General features: G+C 40.9%; 1 protein-coding gene across 5 annotated transcripts in view; it reads left to right on the forward strand.

Annotated features, from left to right (window-relative positions):
- The window catches only part of LOC139374920 (tetraspanin-5-like), a 38,380-nt gene extending 17,248 nt beyond the window's left edge, over positions 1-21,132 (forward strand). For 2 of the 5 annotated variants that reach the window (XM_071116152.1, XM_071116154.1), the window contains 7 exons: positions 1,220-1,390; positions 5,535-5,660; positions 6,538-6,585; positions 16,286-16,402; positions 19,436-19,497; positions 19,938-19,983; positions 20,274-21,132. In XM_071116152.1, the coding sequence (XP_070972253.1) occupies positions 1,220-1,390; positions 5,535-5,660; positions 6,538-6,585; positions 16,286-16,402; positions 19,436-19,497; positions 19,938-19,950 (537 nt within the window). In that variant the 3' untranslated portion in view covers positions 19,951-19,983; positions 20,274-21,132. Of the gene's footprint in view, positions 1-1,219; positions 1,391-5,534; positions 5,661-6,537; positions 6,586-16,285; positions 16,403-18,019; positions 18,295-19,435; positions 19,502-19,937; positions 19,984-20,273 lie in introns of those variants that run through there. The other 3 variants (XM_071116150.1, XM_071116153.1, XM_071116155.1) reach the window with 2 other exon arrangements.
- The last annotated feature ends 1,301 nt before the right edge of the window (positions 21,133-22,433 follow it).

A 22,433-nucleotide genomic window follows, 5' to 3' on the forward strand; every position in this document is an offset into this window, starting at 1 on the left:
CAGGTACAAAAGTATCTACATCCACAGTAAAACGAGTCCTATATCGACATAACTGAAAGGCCGCTCAGCAAGGAAGAAGCCACTGCTCCAAAACCGCCATAAAAAATCCAGACTATGGGGACAAAGATCGTACTTTTTAGAGAAATGTCCTCTGGTCTGATGAAACAAAAATAGAACTGTTTGGCCATAATGACCATTGTTATGTTTGGAGGAAAAAGGTGGAGATATTGCAAGCCGAAGATCACCATCCCAACCGCGGACATGGGAGTGGCAGCATCATGTTGTGAGGGTGCTTTTCTGCAGGAAGGAGTGGTGCACTTCACAAAATAGATGGCATCATGAGAGAGGAAAATTGTGGATATATTGAAGCAACATTTCAAGACATCAGTCAGGAAGTTAAAGCTTGATCACAAATGGATCTTCCAAATGGACAATGACCCCAAGCATACTTCCAAAGTTGTGGCAAAATGGCTTAAGGACAACAAAGTCAAGTTATTGGAATGGCCATCACAAAGCCCTGACCTCAATCCCATAGATAATTTGTGGGCAGAACTGAAAAAGCATGTGCGAGCAAGGAAGCCTACAAACCTGACTCAGTTACACCAGCTCTGTCAGAAGGAATGGGCCAAAATTCACCCAATTTATTGTGGAAGGCTACCCGACTCGTTTGACTCAAGTTAAACATTTTTAAAAGGCAATGCTACCAAATACTAATTGAGTGTATGTAAACTTCTGACCCACTGGGAATGTGATGAAAGAAATAAAAACTGAAATATATCATTCTCTACTATTATTCGGACATTTCACATTCTTAAAATAAAGTGGTGATCCTAACTGACCTAAGACAGGGACTTGTTACTAGGATTAAATGTCAGGAATTGTGAAAAACTGAGTTTAAATGTATTTGGCTAAGGTGTATGTAAACTTTCGACTTCAACTGTATATCAAATAACTATATTCTTGCTATGTAACTAGTGTGAAAAAAGTGCCATATACGTAAACCTGTGTAGAATGTACATGTAACAAAACAAATAATGTTATTTTTGTCCTCCGAAGAGGGGGGATGGGCCACAAACATTTTTAAATAGAAAATAACAAAAAATACATTTACAAAATGTCCTATCGCAAAACAGTATACCACCTGATCATAAGTAATTTGAGCCAATTTTTCTGTCTGGGTATCCCATATTAAGTGTTGGCCAACATTGCTCTGTTCCAGTTCTCCGTGTTCCTGGGGATCATCTTCTTCCTGGAATTGACAGCTGGAGTCTTGGCCTTCGTCTTCAAGGACTGGATCAAGGACCAGCTCAACTTCTTCATCAACAACAACATCCGGGCGTACCGGGATGACATTGACCTGCAGAATCTCATAGATTTCACCCAAGAATACGTAAGAGCAGTTATCTTTTCAGAACTGTCTTTCTGTGTGATAAGATTAATAATTTACTGGTGCACCCAGTGGTGTAGTGTGGGCTATACGCAGGTACAGTGCCTTCTGAAAGTATTCAGAACCCTTGACTTTTTCCACATTTTGTTACGTTACAGCCTCTTTCTAAAATTGTTTTTTTTTAAATGATCATTCCCTCATCAATCTACACACAATACCCCATAATAACAAAGCAAAAACAGTTTTTTATACATTTTTGCTAATTTATAAAAAATAAAATACTGAAATATCACATTTACATAAGTATTCAGACCTTTTACTCAGTAGTTTGTTGAAGCACCATTGGCAGCGGTTACAGATGAGTCTTTTTGGGTATGACGCTACAAGTTTGGCACACCTGTATTTGGGGAGTTTCTCCCATTCTTCTCTGCAGATCCTCTCAAGCTCTGTCAGGTTGGATGGGGAGCGTCACTGCACAGCTATTTTCAGGTCTCTCCTTTGATGTTCGATCGCATTCAAGTCCGGGCTCTGGCTGGGCCACTCAAGGACATTCAGAGACTTGTCCCGAAACCACTCCTGCGTTGATTGGCTGTGTGCTTAGGGTCTTTGCCCCCAGTCTGAGGTCCTGAGCGCTCTGGAACAGGTTTTCATCAAGGATCTCTGTACTTTGCTCTGTTCATCTTTCAATCGATCCTGACTAGTCTCCCAGGGCCTGCTGCTGAAAATCATCCCCACAGCATGATGCTGCCACCACCATGCTTCATTGTAGCGATGGTGCCAGGTTTCCTGGCATTCAGGCCAAAGATTTCAATCTTGGTTTCATCAGACCAGAGAATCTTGTTTCTCATGGTCCTAGTACTTTAGCGGGCTGTCATGTGCCTTTTTACAGAGGAGTGACTTCCGTTGGGCGACTCGACCATAAAGGCTTGATTGTTGGAGTGCTGCAGAGCCTTCCCCAGATCTGTGCCTCGACACAATCCTGTCTCGGACCTCTACGGACAATTCTTTCGACCTCATGGCTTGTTTTTTTTCTCTGACATGCACTGTCAACTCTGGGACCTTTAAATAGACAGATATGTGCCTTTCCAAATCATGTCCAGATAATTGAATTTAACACAGGTGGACTCCAGTCAAGTTGTAGAAACATCTCAAGGATGATCAATGGAAACAGGATGCACCTGAGCTCAATTTTGAGTCTCATAGCAAAAGGTCTGAATACTTGTGTAAATAAGGTACTTGAGTGTTTTATTTAATACATTTGAAAACATTTCTAAAAACCTGTTTTTGCTTTGTCATTATGGTGTATTGTGTGTAAATTGATGAGAAAGAAAATAGTTGTATCTGTAAACTCCTGACCCACTGGGAATGTGATGAAAGAAATAAAAGCTTAAATAAATTATTCTTTCTACTATTATTCTGGCATTTCACATTCTTAAAATAAAGTGGTGACCCTAAATGACCTAAGACAGGGAATTTTTACTTGGATTAAATGTCAGGAATTGTGAAACTGAGTTTAAATGTATTTGGCTAACGTGTATGTAAACTTCCGACTTCAACTGTATATATGGAGACTGTTTAGTGCCAAAAATAAGGTATAAAATACATGTAAACATTTAATAAAAAATATCTCTCAGATATAGGACAGACACTTCAGAACAAACTTCCTTTAGATTTTTGGGGGGGTAACTATCTGTTGTTCCATTTGGGGAATCTGTTATTCAATGCGTTTGTATGGGCTAATAGCAGTAAGGCCAAATAAAAAATGTTAATTAAATCTTTCTTTTTTTATATATGTTTTTGATACTTCAAGGCAGAATGATATCATGTTGATTTGTATCAATCGGAGGGCATTTGTTTCACAAACTGTGGGCAGCGGCGGCCTGCTTATTGGCTGAATATCCGCGGCGCAAGGTAGTTGTCAACAAAGCAGCATGACAGAAACATGATGCAAAGTTTAACTACCGTTATTTTCTTAGAAAATATATACTGTATGAAGTGATCTGTGCATTTGAACAAAAGTATAAATACACCTATTTCACTTTTGTATGTCAGAAACCGAATGACCACTGCTGCACATGCTGCCGCTTTTTTTGAACCGATTAGATTGTACTATTTAGAACGAACAGCCAGCTCACCAACGAAGAAGTGCACCAGGGAGAATGCAAAAAGCATGCAGATGCAATTAGTGAAAACACATTATGTAACTAATAGCTAACAATGTCACAAAGCATGATTCGCTAGCCAGTTAACTTTCATATTAGTTTAGAAAGACTTGAAATTGGCATGGGAGCTAGCTAGCTAGCTGCTTTTTATAGGTAGATAACTGGTTAATTTGACAAAAACATCAAACTGTTTCTGAAAATTACTGTAGCTGGCTAATTGATCATGCTTTGTGATACACCCGGTGCTTTGTAATACAATCCAGGGTAGTTCCCCATCATAGCAAATAGCTGGCAAAACAATCCAAGCAATGCTCGCACAGTCTATGCGCCCACAGAGTCGAAGCTGCTGCTGCTGGCAGTCACTGAGGTGCAGAGTAGCTCAACAGCTTGTTTTGAACATTTACCACACTTTTATGAGAATTTAAAACATAATCTATGAATTATATAATACACTATTTTTATTGAAAAATATAACTTTTTTTTAATCACCATTTTTTTTGGGGTGCGGGGGAGGCAATCAAAAGTGGGGCGCAGCCCTAATTCCCTAACGGGCAAGCTGCCACAGAATGGGTCTACATTCAAATCAAATTTTATTTGTCACATGCATCGAATACAGGTGTAGACCTTACTGTGAAAGGCTTACTTAACCAACAATGCAGTTCTAGAAATAAGAGTTAAGAAAATATTTACTAAATTAACTAAAGTCAAAAAATATAATAAAGTCAAAAGTAACACAAAAAAATTACATAACAATAGCGAGGCTATATACAGGGGGTACCGGTACCGAGTCAATGTGCGGGGGTACAGGTTAGTTGAGGTAATTTGTAAGGTGACTATGCATAGATAATAAACAGCGAGTAGCAACAGTGTAAAAACAAAGGGGAACTTGGCACTCCAGTACTGCTTGCCGTGTGGTGGCAGAGAGAACAGTCTATGCCTTTGGTGACGAGTCTTTAAAAATAAAAAAAAGCTTGGCCCCAGTGATGTACTGGGCCATACGCACTACCCTCTGTAGCGCATTATGGTCAGATGCCGAGCAGTTGCCATACCAGACGGTGATGCAACTGGTCTGAATGCTCTTGATGGTGCAGCTATAGAACCTTTTGAGGATCTGGGGACCCATGCCAAATCTTTTTCAGTCTCTTGACCTCTACACAGCTGCCTTGATGTGTTTGGGCCATGAAAGTTAGTTGGTGATGTGGACACCAAGGAACTTGAAACTCTCAACCCGCTCCACTACAGCCCCATCGATGTTAATGGGGGCCTGTTCGGCCCTCCTTTTCCTATAGTCCACCATCAGCTCCTAACATTGTTATAGGCCTCCAATACAGAAACACCACTAGCCAAATGATCAGTTGCTCAGTGTTCAGTTGAATTAAAGGGCAACTGCACCCTCCAAAAAAATAGGTTTTATAGATTTCACAAAATTTCACAGACATCCAAAAATGGTCTCCTGATATGGTTTAAGCATTGTTGTGGACTTAGAACATCCAATTTTTGTTATATAAAAAAATTAAAAAGTGTGATTTTGAGAGTGAACACCTAGAAAAAACTACAGTGCCTTTAAAAAGTATTCACACTCCTTGACCTTTTACACATTTTTCTGTGTTACAGCTTGAATTTAAAATGGATTCAATTGAGATTTTGTTTCACAGGCCTACGCACAATACCCCATAATGTCAAAGTGAAATTATGTTTTTAGAAATTTGTACAAATGAATACAAAATTAAAAGCGGAAATACCTAAATAAGTTCAGGACTAAAAATTTGCTGAACAAGTCACATAAAATGATCTGTAAGGTCCCTCAGTCGAGCAGTGAATTTCAAACACTGATTCAATTGCAAAGACCAGGGAGGTTTTCCAATGCCTTGCAAAGAGATCACCTAATGGTAGATGGGTAAAAATAAAAAAAGACACTGAATATCCCTTTGAAGAGGTTGTTGATGTCTGAACGGGATGTTGTTCTGTCTCTTTGGCCTTTCCAGTGGGAGTGTTGTGGAGCCTTTGGGGCAGATGACTGGAACTTGAACATCTACTTCAACTGCACAGATTCCAACCCAAGTCGCGAGAAGTGCGGAGTGCCCTTTTCATGCTGCACCAAAGACCCGGCAGTACGTGTTCTCTCACCACTCTCACTTCACTGAACTATACCCAGTATCCTCTGAAATACAGACTGCTTTTATTGGAGTTGATCAGTCAGTACATCACTAGTGCAATTGCAAAAACTAATTTGGAGGAGTTATCAAAATGCTCCATTCTAATGTCCAGCCACCAGCGTATTGCATTAGTCCATACCAATACACTTGAAATAGTAAAGTGGCCTGCAAACACACTTAGCAGAGTCTGTAGCTTAAAGCTCAATACCTTCCTAGTTGTTTCTCTGTGACTAGTCAGAAGCCATGTCGTAATCGCTCTCTGTCAAAAGCACTGGCTAGATGGCAGTGTTCCTATTTTAGCTCAAATCCCTTTTTAAGGGGCTAACGTTTCACGGTTGCTAACTTCACATAACCATAAATCATACTCATACAACACACACAAGGAGGGACACAACCAGCCTGTGCCGCACAGAATTCACTCATACTACAGCCAAACGGCATACAAATAGGCTACATAACCCTAGCTGAGCCTTATTTGAAGATGTTTATGATGAAATCTCTTTTTTTTTAGCATGCAACAAGACCAGATGGCATGTAGTTTCAAATTACATTTCTTTGCCTACATGCACATACAAAATATAAGTCCTTGACATTGACATTATCCATTATATAAAATAAAAAAAGCTAATGGTTTGGCTCACTATACAGGTCAATATACATATGCCTATATCAAGCTCATTAATAACCCCTGTTTTAAACCATCCTCTCACTTAGCAGTCCCTGCATCCATTTCTATCTACTGTTTGCAAACTTGTCACAGGTTTGGTATTGAGTCAATTAGGCGAATGCTGTGAATATACCGTTTATAAATATCCTCTCTTTCGTATTGTAGGAGGATGTCATTAACACCCAGTGTGGCTACGACATTCGAGCTAAAGCGGTGAGTTGAATCGTTCTTATTGCAGAAAATGTTATTTAAGATTCCTGGAAATGCTGTGAAGTACTTTGTCAAAGAGTCTGCACCAATATTCTAATTTGAAAGTTGCTGTTATTTGTGTTGAGCTGACACACTGAGGCCGGTGCAATGCCTTAGTATTAGAGGGGAAAACGTTGTTCAGAGACCTGCTGTCTTGACTCTTAGATCAAAAGGAATAATATTACATGTGTTAATTTCTAAATGAACTTATTTAAACTCACAGACAATTAGTAAACTGTTCCTTCTCTCTTAATGTGACCTGACCTCGACACCCTTCCTCACTAATCCACACCTATTCACCCTTATCAGTGCCTGCGAACATATGATCGTCTTCCCTGCACTCAGTACATTCCAAGCTTTATTGCCTCTACCATATACATTCCTCCTACAGATAACCATTAACTTCTAGTGTAGACCCTCTAGACCATAGCACTCAATATTTCAATTGGATACCTGATAATTAACACTATTCCAAGTTTAGGAGTCAGAATCCATCACGTGGAAAGGGGGGACTTTATACTAGAATAGCAGTCCTACTCTGAGACACTTGATACAAACAGACCCAGAATCCATCATTATGGCAGCCAGGTATCAGTTCACTTGGAAGCAAGCTTCCAGAGTTTTTTCCACAGCATGGGGATGGGTTGTTTCATCAAAAGGCAGTCCTCAAAATAAAACAGTGGAATTGCAAAATAGGAATTGTGGAAAACTGTTTCCCATTAGGGGAGGCAGTTAGCCTAATGGTTAGAGCGTTGGGCCAGTAACCGAAAGGTTGCTGGATCGATCCCCAGAGCTGACAAGGTACAAATGCCTTGTTCTATCTCTGAACAAGGCAGTTAACCCACTGTTCCCCGGTAGGTTGTCATTGTAAATAAGAATTTGTTCTTAAACTGACTTTCCTAGTTAAATGAAGGTTACATTTAAAAGAAAAATGCCAATGGCAGGTTGGTTGAGCTAGATGAGGTCATTCTTACTGCACCCCACCCAAGTCTAAGTCACAACACTGGTCTCACAGTCCATCACCACTCTCCCAGCCCCCATTTGACAACAGCTGGTTCCCTCAGTACTATGGGTTGCCTGGAATTACTCATGGAGAAATGAGAGAAATGGAGAAATGTGCTTTTGGCCAAGTACCATGGGAGAGGGTATTGATGATTACCCTCAAACTGAGAAAAGCATAATGTAGAAGCTGTTTTGACAAGATTCAGTTCAGGGAAATTAGAGATATTTCAACAAAAGGACACGGGGAACTACAGGATGTTAATGGAATGGCCATTTGGTGAGAGAGTGAGCTCCAAAAGTATTGGGACAGTGACAAATGTTTTGTTGTTTTGGCTCTCTACTCCAGCACTTTGGATTTGAAATGATACAAAGAAAACTAGGTTAAAGTGCATACTGTCAGCTTTTAATTTGAGGGTATTTTCATTCATATCGGAGGAACTGTTGACAAATTACAGCATCTCTTTTGTACATAGTCCCCCCCATTTTAGGGGGACCAAGAGTATTGTGACTAGGGCTGTTACCGTGACTGTATTACCGCTAAACCGGCGGTCACGAGTCAAATTCCACGTGAACGTTTGTGTCACAGTAATTAGGCTTCTCCAAGCTCGGATGCTGTTGATGGTCATCAGTAGCCTACCAAACTTGCAAACTACCTGGTACTCAGCACTATATTGTCCCTTTAATCACTCTGACATCAATGCAAATATGATCGAAAAGCTAATCAAGCACTTCATGAGATCGCAACATTTCTATAGGTTATGCAATTAATTGCGTGAGAAAACAGAGTGATGGTCTCTTGAAAAGAGCAGGATCCCATCAGTTTTCTATAAGCTATGCCTACTATATTTATTTCTCAACTTTTCTAATATTAAGCACATTGCTTCTCTTTACAACTGTAATGGATTTCCTCCTCTTCGTCTGAGGAGGAGTAAGGATCGGACCAAAACGCAGCGTGGTAAGTGTCCATATTGATTTATTCAAAAACACAACTGAACACTGGAACAAAATAATAAACGTGAATCAACAAAACCAAAACAGTTCTGTAAGGTGACAACACACACTAGACAGAAAATAAACACCCACAAAACCCGGTGGAAAAAAGGCTACCTAAGTATGATTCTCAATCAGAGACAACTAACGACACCTGCCTCTGATTGAGAACCATACTAGGCCGAACACAAAAACCAACATAGAAAAAACAGACTGCCCACCCCAACTCACGCCCTGACCATACTAAAACAAAGACAAAAACAAAGGAACTAAGGTCAGAACGTGACAACAACAGGATGGCATGAAGATTAACCACAGGAATAGCGTCCTCCATTCGCTACAAATCAAATTTATATAGCCCTTCTTACATCAGCTGATATCTCAGTGCTGTACAGAAACCCAGCCTAAAACCCCAAACAGCAAGCAATGCAGGTGTAGATGCACGGTGGCTAGGAAGGAACCTAGAGGAGCCAGGCTATGAGGGGTGGCCAGTCCTCTTCTGGCTGTGGCGATTATAACAGAACATGGCCAAGATGTTCAAATGTTCATAAATGACCAGCATGATCAAATAATAGTAATCACAGTGGTTGTCGAGGGTGCAACAGGTCAGCACGGCCAGGCGGACTGTGGACAGCAAGGAGTCATCATGCCAGGTAGTCCTGAGGCATGGTTCTAGGGCTCAGGTCCTCCGAGAGAGAGAAAGAAAGAGAGAGCATACTTAAATTCACACAGGACACTGGATAAGACAGGAGAAATACTCCAGATATAACAGACTAACCCTAACCCCCCGACACATAAACTACTGCAGCATAAATACTGGAGGCTGAGACAGGAGGGGTCAGGAGACACTGTGGCCCCATCCGATGATACCCCAGGACAGGGCCAAACAGGCAGGATACAACCCCACCCACTTTTCCAAAGCACAGCCCCCACACCACTAGAGGGATATCTTCAACCACCAACTTACCATCCTGAGACAAGGCTGAGTATATCCCACAAAGATCTCCGCCACAGCACAACCCAAGGGGGGGCGCCAATCCAGACAGGAAGACCATGTCAGTGACTCAACCCACTCAAGTGACGCACCCCTCCTAGGGACGGCATGGAAGAGCACCAGTAGGCCAGTGACTCAGCCCCTGGGGATTAGAGGCAGATAATCCCAGTGGAGAGAGGGGAACCAGCCAGGCAGGGTGGTTCGTTGCTCCAGTGCCTTTCCGTTCACCTTCACACTCCTGGGCCATACTACACTCAATCATAGGACCTACTGAAGAGATGAGTCTTCAATAAAGACTTAAAAGGTTGAGACCGAGTCTGCATCTCTCACATGGGTAGGCAGACCATTCCATAAAAATGGAGCTCTTTTGGAGAAAGCCCTGCCTCCAGCTGTTTGCTTAGAAATTCTAAGGACAATTAGGAGGCCTGCGTCTTGTGACCGTAGCATACGTGTAGGTATGTACGGCAGGACCAAATCGGAAAGATAGGTAGGCGCAAGCCCATGTAATGCTTTGTAGGTTAGCAGTCAAACCTTGAAATCAGCCCTTGCCTTAACAGGAAGCCAGTGTAGTGAGGCTAGCACTGGAGTAATATGATCAAATTCTTTGGTTCTAGTCAGGATTCTAGCAGACGTATTTAGCACTAACTGAAGTTTATTTAGTGCTTTATCCAGATGGCCGGAAAGTAGAGCCATTGCAGTAGTCTAACCTAGAAATGACAAAAGCATGGATACATTTTTCTGCATCATTTTTGGACAGAAAATGTCAGATTTTTGCAATGTTACGTAGATGGAAAAAAGCGGTCCTTGAAACAGTCTTGATATGTTCGTCAAAAGAGAGATCAGGGTCCAGAGTAACGCCGAGATCCTTCACAGTTTTATTTGAGACGACTGTACAACCATCGAGATTAATTGTCAGATTCAACAGAAGATCTCTTTGTTTATTGGGACCTAGAACAAGCATCTCTGTTTTGTCCGAGTTTAAAAGTAGCAAGTTTGCAGCCATCCACTTCCTTATGTCTGAAACACAGGCTGTCAGTGAGGGCAATTTTGGGGATTCACCATGTTTCATAGAAATGTACAGCTGTATCATCCACATAGCAGTGAAAGTGAACATGATGTTTCCGAATGACATCACCAAGAGGTAAAATATATAGTGAAAACAATAGTGGTCCTAAAACGGAACCTTGAGGAACACCGAAATGTACAGTTGATTTGTCAGAGGACAAACCATCCACAGAGACCAACTGATATTTTTCCGACAGATAAGATCCTGACAGGCCAGAACTTGTCCGTGTAGACCAATTTGGGTTTCCAATCTCTCCAAAATAATGTGGTGATCGATGGTATCAAAAGCAGCACTAAGTTCTAGGAGCACGAGGACAGATGCAGAGCCTCAGTCTGACGCCATTAAAAGGTAATTTACCACCTTCACAAGTGCAGTCTCAGAGCTATGATGGGGTCTAAAACCAGACTGAAGCATTTTGTATACATTGTTTGTCTTCAGGAAGACAGTGAGTTGCTGCGCAACAGCTTTTTCTAAAATGTTTGAGAGGAATGGGAGATTTGATATAGGCCGATTAGTTTTTTATATTTTCTGGGTCAAGGTTTGGCTTTTTCAAGAGAGGCTTTATTACTGCCACTTTTAGTGAGTTTGGTACACAGCCGGTGGATAGAGAGCCCTTTATTATGTTCAACATAGGAGGGCCAAGCACAGGAAGCAGCTCTTTCAGTAGTTTAGTTGGAATAGGAGGGCCAAGCACAGGAAGCAGCTCTTTCAGTAGTTTAGTTGGAATAGGGTCCAGTAAGCAGCTTGAAGTTTTAGAGGCCATGATTATTTTCATCATTGTGTCACGAGATATAGTACTAAAACACTTGAGTGTCTCCCTTGATCCTCGGTCCTGGCAGAGTTGTGCAGACTCAGGACAACTGAGCTTTGGAGGAATACTCAGATTTAAAGAGGAGTCCGTAATTTGCTTTCTAATGATCGTGATCCTTTTTCTCAAAGAAGTTCATGAATTTATTACTGCTGAAGTGAAAGCCATCCTCTCTTGGGGAATACTGCTTTTTAGTTAGCTTTGCAACAGTATCAAAAATACATTTTAGATTGATCTTATTTTCCTCAATTAAGTTGGAAAAATAGGATGATTGAGCAGCAGTGAGGGCTCTTCGATACTGCACGGTACTGTCTATTTAAGTGCATAGATTACATATATTTTTGCCCCTGCTTCGAGATATGATAATTGTCCAGTCTAAATAAATAAAATTCACACATACTAAATAATATATGTAAAGACAAGATTAAAACAAGAATAGTCTGATGGTTGACCATATTAGCCTGTGAATTATATATTTGCTGCCGGAAAATTCGAGACATAATCAAGGGCTTGTCAAATTGTGAATGAGAGACTGATGAAGTGTGTACAGCCTGCACAAAAAAAAACAAAGCAGAGCTCATGCCTTTCATGCACCAAAAAAATACACATTTATAATAAAAGCATTACATGCATGGGCCTCCCGGGTGGCGCAGTGGTTAAGGGCGCTGTACTGCAGCGCCAGCTGTGCCATCAGAGTCCTGGGTTCGTGCCCAGGCTCTGTCGTAACCGGCCGCGACCGGGAGGTCCGTGGGGCGACGCACAATTGGCCTAGCGTCGCCCGGGTTAGGGAAGGCTTGGTCGGTAGGGGTGTCCTTGTCTCATCGCGCACCAGCGACTCCTGTGGCGGGCTGGGCGCACTGTACGCTAGCCAAGGTGGCCAGGTGCACAGTGTTTCCTCTGGCGCATTGGTGCGGCTGGCTTCCGGGTTGGATGTGCGCTGTGTTAAAGAAGCAGCGTGGTTGTGTATCGGAGGACGCATGACTTTCAACCTTCGTCTCTCCCGAGCCCGTACGGGAGTTGTAGCGATGAGACAAGATAGTAGCTACTACAACAATTGGATACTACGAAATTGGGGAGAAAAAGGGGTAAAATTCAAAAAAATAAAAATGCATAATCGCATTTGCAGTCACTTTTGATAATGGTGTTTTCCCGCGTTTTCATGGAACATTTGTGCTTATAGCCTACTGCATTGTGCACATTGCTGAGCTTTGAATGTGAAAAAATATTCTAATAGTTTATCAACATTTGAAGCTAAATGTTCTGATCTGTTGCTTCAGCATCATTACTTAAAGTTTTTTTGATGCTAGTGGTTGTATTAATTTGGGATCTATCGCATCCCACAACTGTCCCAGACGATGTTTGGAATATTTATTTCTCGCACAGAATAGGTCAACTTTTGTTCTATGGGGGATAGTAGATTGACATAGGCTAGTGCTTTTGCTGTTCGTTCGGCCTACTTCTCTTGTTGACTGACAAAATGTAAATGTGGACAGTTCTTCCAGTATCTTCAATTTGCGCCTCGGAATCAGATAAGGACAGTTGTGTCCCCGACGTGTCTGTCTTCACTTGTAGCCATGTGAGTGAGCGGTGCTTCCTAAAATTGATTCAGCTGCGGGATCGGGGCACCACCAGTACAGAGCTTGCTCAGGAATGGCAGCAGGCATGCACTCACAGTGAGGCGAAGACTTTTGGAGGATGGCCTGGTGTCAAGAAGAGCAGCAAATAAGCCACTTCTCTCCAGGAAAAACATCAGGAACAGACTGATATTTTGCAAAAGGTACAGGGATTGGACTGCTGAGGACTGGGGTAAAGTCATTTTCTCTGATGAATCCCCTTTCCGATTGTTTGGGGCAAAATTGTTTCCGGAAAAAAGCTTGTCCAGAGAAGACAAGGTGAGCGCTACCATCAGTCCTGTGTCATGCAAACAGTAAAGCATCCTGAGACCATTCATGTGTGGGGTTGTGTCATACGAATTTTCAATCCCAATGATAATAACTAACAATCAATAACTTTGACCAGTCCCCAAGGTTTGTAAGACCATGGGTTTAATAATAATTAGGCAAAGACTCAGCTTATGCAAAAGGTTAGTACAGTTTCACGAGAACGTTCTGAAGTCCATTATACAAAGACATCCATTTTATACCTTGCTCCTTACATACGCACATACTTTCACACAAACAGTAGATATCCTACGCACATACATACACACGAACAGTAGGTGAGTTGTGTCCTTCTCCAGAGTTCTCACCACTGTGTATCATTACCCAGCCGACAGTTCCATTCCCCCGAGATTAGAGAAACCTTGAGAAGTACTCCATGTCCTATCATACATTTCTCAGAGTTCTAGCCAGGTCGGGTCAAACACAGTTGAAATTGTTCTCGGTATTTTCTTAGGCACACACTGTCTCGCCTATACTTCAAATGGTAAGTCTTAACTTGTCCTATGCACACACAATCATAACAATTCTAGTCTTATGATTCCATTACATTTCACTCCATTATACAGTGACAGGGTGGAATACTTTGTCATTACCTTAACATTACCTTTAACATATAAATAATTGTCATTATCTTACCATTACCTTAAACATATAAATCATATGAATTTCTCTTATATCAGGTTGCTTCTTAGCCAAGGGAGTGGACTCACAATTTTGCCTAAGAACACAGCCATGAATGAAGAATGGAACCAACGCATCCTCCGAGGGCAACTTCTCCCAACCATCCAGGAACAGTTTGGTGACGAACAATGCCTTTTCCAGCATGATGGAGCACCTTGCCATAAGGCAAAAGTGGCTCGGGGAACAAAACATCGATATTTTGGGTCCATGGCCAGGAAACTCCCCAGACCTTAATCCCATTGAGAACTTGTGGTCAATCCTCAAGAGGCGGGTTGTCACGATCGTCGTAGTGAGGAGACCAAAGCGCAGCGTGGTGTGAATACATACTTTTAATGTTAGACGAATGAAACACTAAACAAACAAACAAACAAACAAAATAATAAGACGACCGCTATCACTACTGTATGCAAACATGCAACATCACATAGACAATAACCCACCAACCACAATACAAAACAGGCTGCCTAAATATGGTTCCCAATCAGAGACAACGACAAACACCTGCACCTGATTGAGAACCATATCAGGCCAAAACACATAGAAACATAGAATGCCCACTCATATTACACCCTGATCAAACAAAACATAGAAACAATCAACGCAAATAATGGTCAGAGTGTGACACGGGAAGACAAACAAAAACCCACAAATTCTGACAAACTCCAAGCATTGATTATGCAAGAATGGGCTGCCATCAGTGTGTGGCCCAGAAGTTAATTGACAGCATGCCAGGGTGGATTGCAGAAGTCTTGAAAAAGATGGGTCAACACTGCAAATATTGACTCTTTGCATCATCTTCATGTAATTGTCAATAAATACCTTTGGCACTTGTGAAATGCTTGTAATTATACTTCAGTATTCCATAGTAACATCTGACAAAAATATCTAAAGACACTGAAGCAGCAGACTTTGTGGAAATGAATATTTGTGTCCTTCTCAAAACTTTTGGCCACGACTGTACAGCCTGTGCAAAAAACAAAGCAGAGCTCATGCCTTTCAAATCATCATTGGAGTCGCATCATGCAGCCTTAGAATGTATTAAACATCAAAACATATAGCAGCTCAATGTTTGTATCACAACTAAAGTTACATTAGTAACTCTAAATGAAGCATATAGGAGTACCTGTTTCTTTGTTAACCTATCAACACAGAATAGCCACATGTGCTCACTCCCTCAAATCGTTTGGAGAAAATAACATTTCTATTTTATTCAATTGCATTCTTCATACTATACAACAATGCCATGGAATTCTAAGAAAATCATGTCTGCTAAATGAACTAGTGTAGCCCATAGCCAGATCAGTACCTAACATAAGGACAACTCACAGTATGCTATTCAGTTCTTCTGGAACAGACTAGATTTTCTTCATATCATGTTTCTTTAGACCTGTCTAAAATAAATAATGGATTTATTGTGATGGTGTAGGCTATATTACATGGATTAATTAGACTTTAAAAAAAAGTGTAGATGTTCCTCTGGTCTGCATCAGTGGCTTGTAGGCTGTGTGTGTATGCCAGTAGATGCTTAATGTGTTTGTTAATTAACGGTCAATTACCGTGAGACAGACAGTTATTTGCTTGACAATCACCTGCAGCCAAGCCGTAATTGTGACATGTTTAAAGTAGTCAAAGTGTAATATTTGGTCCCCTATGATTCAGAACAACAAAAAATGTGTCACTGTCCTAATACCTTTGGAGCTCACTGTATATGGCATGCAGGTCAGGTTGAAGTTGCCCCTACACGCTGATCTTTGGTCTGTTTTGCGTTCAGGATTGGGGGAGGGGAAGCTGATCCTAGATCTATACCTAGGAGAAACTTCACCCCCTAGTGAAAACACTTGAGGTGACTCATAAGGTGGCTAACAAAAGCTGACCTTTAACATCTAGGCTACTGAAGCGTGATTAACCTGGTGTACAGTTCACATAATAATATAACGATACTAGAAAGTAGCTGTGCCATTTAGCAGACCCAGTTATCCAAAGCGACTTCTAGTATAGTAACTGTTTTTTATATATATGTAACCCCCGCAGGAATCTAACCCACGACCGTGGTGGTGGTAGCGCCATTCTCTAACCAACTGAGCTACACTTGATGACAGAGTAAACACCAATTCAATTATAGACTGTAAGAGAAAAGTGTTAGCATTAAAGGTCATTGTTTTGTGTCGTCTCTGCTGTGTTAGGTCTCGGAGCAGAGGACCTTTATCTACATCAAAGGCTGTGTGCCTCAGTTTGAGAAGTGGCTTCAAGACAACCTGACAGTGGTGGCGGGGATCTTCATAGGAATCGCTTTACTACAGGTTGGGAACACATGTCTGATGCATAAGCCCCAAATACACCGGCGTATGAACCCTGGTTTTACCTGGGTCTCCTTTCATTGCATTTGGGTCTTAAAGCTACAGCCTGGGATTTGGGAAGCTGTTCAATGGTCATTTCAATTCTTGATATTTGACGCATTGATAGAATTTAATGTGTAAATGCCTCATGAGTTTAGCACAACTGTCTGTCTTCACCATAATCCAAAATATAAGGGACGGAATTCAATCCGAAACTGCGTTATGGGGCACGTGACATATTAAGATAATTTCCAATTGAGACGACATCTGCCATGTTTACTTTGAATGCGATCTCCATGTATGTGGTAACATTGGCTTTAAAAGGCACATTGTCGACAGCGAAAAAGGGTTCTACATAGGATAAATCGACCCCAAGGTTGAATCCCCTCCAAGGTTTCATTATTCCATTGTTTACAAACAAGAATAATGTGAACAAACGACATAGAGTTGAAGTCGGAAGTTTACATACACCTTAGCCAAATACATTTAAACTCAGTTTTTCACAATTCCTGACATTTAATCCTTGTAGAAATTCCCTGTCTTAGGTCAGTTAGGATCACCACTTTATTTTAAGAATGTGAAATGTCCGAATAATAGTAGAGTGATTTAGTTCAGCTTTTATTTATTTCATCACATTCCCAGTGGGTCAGAGGTTTACATACACTCAATTAGTATTTGGTAGCAAATTGTTTAACTTGGGTCAAACGTTTCGGGTAGCCTTCCAAAAGCTTCCCACAATAATTTGGGTGAATTTTGGCCCATTCCTCCTGACAGAGCTGGTGTAACTGAGTCAGGTTTGTAGGCCTCCTTGCTCGCACACACTTTTTCAGTTCTGCCCACAAATGTTCTATAGGATTGAGGTCAGGGCTTTGTGATGGCCACTCCAATACCTTGACTTTGTTGTCCTTAAGCCATTTTGCCACAACTTTGGAAGTATACTTGGGGTCGTTGTCCATTTGGAAGACCCATTTGCGACCAAGCTTTATCTTCCTGGCTGATGTCTTGAAATGTTGCTTCAATATATCCACATAATTTTCCATCTTCATGATGCCATCTATTTTGTGAAGTGCACCAGTCCCTCCTGCAGCAAAGCACCCCCACAACATGATACTGCCACCCCCGTGCTTCACAGTTGGGATGGTGTTCTTCGCCTTGCAAGCCTCCCCCTTTTTCCTCCAAACATATCGATGGTCATTATGGCCAAACAGTTCTATTTTTGTTTCATTAGACCAGGACATCAGATCAGGACATTTCTCCAAAAAGTATGATCTTTGTCCCCATGTGCAGTTGCAAACCATAGTCTGGCTTTTTTATGGCAGTTTTGGAGCAGTGCCGTCTTCCTTGCTGAGTGGCCTTTCAGGTTATGTTGATATAGGACTCGTTTTACTGTGGATATAGATACTTTTGTACCGGTTTCCTCCAGCATCTTCAAAAAGCTCTTTGCTGTTGTTCTGGGATTGGTGAGAAAAGTGCAAATCAAAGTACGTTCATCTGTAGGAGACCGAACACGTCTCCTTCCTGAGCGGTGTGGCGGCTGCGTTGTTCCATGGTGTTTATACTTGCGTTCTATTGTTTGTACAGATGAACGTGGTACCTTCAGACGTTTGGACATTGCTACCATTGGTACCTTGTGGAGTTCTACAATTTTTTTTCGGAGGTCTTGACTGATTTATTTAGATTTTTTCCGATGATGTCATGCAAAGAGGCACTGAGTTTGAAGGTAGGCCTTGAAATACTGTCACGATCGTCGTAAGGAACAGACCAAAATGCAGCGTGGTATGTATTCATGATGAAGTTTTTAATTAAAGAAAGCACTGAACACTGAATACAAACTATACAAAACAATAAACAAATAATGACCGTGAAGCTATAACGAGCACTGTGCTGACACAAGCAACTAACATAGACAATCACCCACAAACAAACAGTGAAACCCAGGCTACCTAAGTATAATTCTCAATCAGAGACAACTAATGACACCTGCCTCTGATTGAGAACCATACTAGGCCGAAATCCCAAAATCATAGAAATCCCAAAATCATAGAAAAACAAACATAGACTGCCCACCCCAACTCACGCCCTGACCATACTAAATAACGACAAAACAAAGGAAATAAAGGTCAGAACGTGACAAATACATCCACAGGTAAACCTCAAATTGACTCAAATGATGTCAATTAGCCTATTAGAAGCTTCTAAAGCCATTACATAATTTTCTGGAATTTTCCAAGCTGTTTAAAGGCACAGTCAACTTTGTGTATTTAAACTGGAATTGTGATATAGTGAAATAATCTGTCCGTAAACAATTGTTGGAAAAATGACTTGTGTCATGCACAAAGTAGATGTCCTAACTGACTTGACAAAACTATAGTTTGTTTACGAGAAATTTGTGGAGTGGTTGAAAAACAAGTTTTAATGACTCCCAACATAAGTGTATGTAAACTTCCGACTTCAATTGTTTTTTGGTTGAAATTATCATGTAGATGTATTCGACTGTCAAACCTTGCATTTAGAGTCCTGTCTATGAATTTGAGAGGGGTTATATTTCCCAACCCCCATCCCTCAGATGTATAACCAAACAAATAGCGGGCACCCCCTTTGTTGTAATTTTTCTAATCCCAGAATGTAGCTTTAAGGGGCTGTACTTTCAACATTATGTTTCTTCTGACTTGTCGTCGGAATGGAATGTACTTGAAATAGCCAGATTTTCTTTATTATTTGAGAGTGGTGTCAATGCTCAATTTCTTAAGATGTCTTGAAACATTGTTTATCTGCTTTTTGTGTTCATAGCTGGCTATGCTGGTGAATGTGGTTGTGAACTTTACTTGCTACTAAATGATGACTTAGGTTATTGTCTGAGAATATAATTTAGACATTAAACAAACTGTATTGCTGATCATAAAACTGACCATGAAACACTGAAATCAACTAGATCTATCACCACAGTAGCCGTTCAAAAGTAGAGATGTCCCGCCTGATCTTTGTGCCCTTTTTCAGATTTTTGGGATCTGTTTAGCACAGAATCTAGTGAGCGACATTGAAGTAGTGAGAGAGAGCTGGTAAGAACCACAATTGATCATTGAGAAGAGAAAAAAAACGTTATTTTTTTACCTCCATGTAGTAAAGGAAAACTCTTTAACAACCCAAAAACTACTTTTTGGCATTTGTTTCAATCAAGTTTTCAAGATATGTAACTTTCAAAATACAGAAATCTGGTCCCTATGATGCATTTTGAATCATATGATGCTGCAGAGTTCTGTATTTTGAAAGTTACATATTTTTGGGTGGAGTTTTCCTTTAAACAAACAAAAAAATGGTGGTTTCAGTATAATGTATTTATGCCACCTGGTTGTCATAACTGATACTACAGGATGAACTACTGTTGATGTTTTGTTGACTGCATAGAGATTATCTATTGAAAAAAAACATTTTAAATATAAACCCAAGGTTTGGTGAGTGCTCTTTTAATTTATTTTCACTTCCCCCCGTCACACATCAGTTTGTTTACCTGAAACATCTCAAGCAAACTAAAGGTTGTAACGAAGGTAAGCCCCTTTATTCTTGTTCTACAATCGTTCTAGACTCCGGAATCTTTTTAATCTCATCTATTAAAGACAAATATGTCTGGAGAACCAATAAAACTATAGTGAATAAATAAAGGTGAAATAAGTCCTCCCCGCTACAGTTGTATTCTCTTGATTTGGGTCTTAGTTTAGTGTCCTTAAGACATTATATTTGATCATGCTCAGATTAACTACCATACTTTGACCCACATCTTTCATCCATATGTGACATTTCAATGAAATATTGATTTGATTTTGTATCTCCCATGCAGATCTCTTCAGTTTTGCCACCTTCTAAAGGGAGAAGATCAGGACACTTGGGAAATGTACAAAACGAAGAGTCTCGCTGCTTCCTTTATGCTCTGTATATAATACTTTTGTAAGAGTTTATTTTTTATATACATATGGCTTTGAACATGACCCTTCCAGGCAGTGTTTGACATGCAGTGTCAAACACTGCCTGGAAGGGTCGTGTACAAAGCCACATGTATGTATATATGGGAGCCAAACATATGTGTCGATATGGCTCTGGTCATGTACAGTATAGAGCTGAGGTGGTTCTGGAAATGCACTGCATGCCTATTCATAGGGCATTGGTTCTCCTACCTGTATTCTTTAATGTTATGATGTCTGATGTATTGTACATTATACGTCAGATTACCAGTAAGGAGTGAATTGGCTGGGTAGCACTTCGTACACTGTTATAAAGTAACAGTAACATGTATTGTAATGTCATGCCATACTGTGTGAAGTGTCAGTCTCTAAAGAGAATTTGTGTTGCTAATACCAGCCTATTGACTAGCAATAACCATGAACTAACTATATTTCAGACACAAGTGTTGCATTTCATTGTCATGTTCAATTTATACCAATACCATTCCATATACTCCATTCCAGCCATTATTATGAGCTGTATATTTTGCAAATGCTGAGTGATTTTTTGGGGGACTGCATGTAGGTCTGTACTTTTCACTGCGCCATCTCACAACTCAAAAACAAACATTTCCCCTGTGCCATAGGTGTGATCATGATGTTCTGTACTTTCATTTCATATGTGTTTGAAATTATGTAAATAACTGGATAGTAAGAAGTTTTAAATATGTCAAAATAAATGTATGCTGCTTTGTTTTAGTGGGTCTGAGAGGTGATTCATTCATGTATTTGTGTAAAAGGTAACATGTTTGTTGACCATGAACCACCGCCCAATTCATAATTATTATTCTTTTTTCTTCTTCTGGCAATGTAAGAAGGGCCTGGACGTCTGCCTATAAGACTGTCAAATGGCATGTTAGGCTAATTTTAAGAGGCTAACAGATTGATTCAGCCTACTGTTGTGCTGCTTTGAAACTTTATTTGAACAAGATCTGTCAAACCGTGTCATCTCAGATATCATTAGCCGTTTCCTGCTAAATGTCTCCACCTGCAGGTGAAAACGGCAAAAAGTTCTATCCACCCCATGGCAAAATGCGTAGAATTGCTGAACATTTGTTTTAAAGGTCCAATGGGGCCCAAAAAAACCTGGGACATTTTCAGCTTCCAGGAATTGTGTACAGATAGATCATTGCAACATGGAGCCGCGCATTATCACGCTGATAATGCTGGAAGCGGATGAATGGCATGAAAATGGGCCTCGGGATCTCGTCATGGTATCCCTGTGCATTCAAATTGCCATTGACAAAATGCAAATGTGTTCATTGTCCGTTGCTTATGTCTGCCTATACCAGGGGTGGGCAACTCCAGCCCTCGGGGGCCTGATTGGGGTCACACTTTTTCTCCATCCCTAGCAAATAAGGCTGATTAATCCAATTGAATACTAAACTGAAGTTCATGATTAGGTGATTATTGGAGTCAGGTGTGTTAGCCGGGGCAAAACTGTAACACCAATTAGGCCCTCGAGGACTGGAATTTCCCACCCCTGGCCTATGCCATAACAACCCCACCACCACCACAGGGCACTCCGTTCACATCAGCAAACCTCTTGCCCACTCAACTCCATACATGCTGCCTGCCATCTGCCATGTACAGTTGAAACTGGGAGTAATCTGTGAAAAACACACTTTCTCCAGCGTGCCACTAGTCATCGAAGGTGAGCATTTGTCCATTGCAGTCAGAATTCCAATTGCATGCTCCCTCATCTTGTGACATCTGTGGCATTGTGTTGTTTGACTAAACTGAACATTTTAGAGTGGCCTTTTATAGTCCCCAGCACCAGGTACACCTGTGTAATGGCAGCATTCGTTCAAAACTGAAATACCATCGTATTTAACCATGGCAAGGTGACTGGGAATATGGCCGAATACAAACTGTAGTTATGGAGGGAATAATGCAATTAAACAGTATATCAGTATAGAGACGAAGTGGAATCGCAATTCAACGGCTCAGACACGAGACGTGTGTGAAAGGGTCTACAGACAATCACGAACTATAAAGCA

Source organism: Oncorhynchus clarkii, chromosome 19 (assembly GCF_045791955.1).
Source record: "Oncorhynchus clarkii lewisi isolate Uvic-CL-2024 chromosome 19, UVic_Ocla_1.0, whole genome shotgun sequence".
In the NCBI taxonomy this organism is placed as follows: domain Eukaryota; kingdom Metazoa; phylum Chordata; class Actinopteri; order Salmoniformes; family Salmonidae; genus Oncorhynchus; species Oncorhynchus clarkii.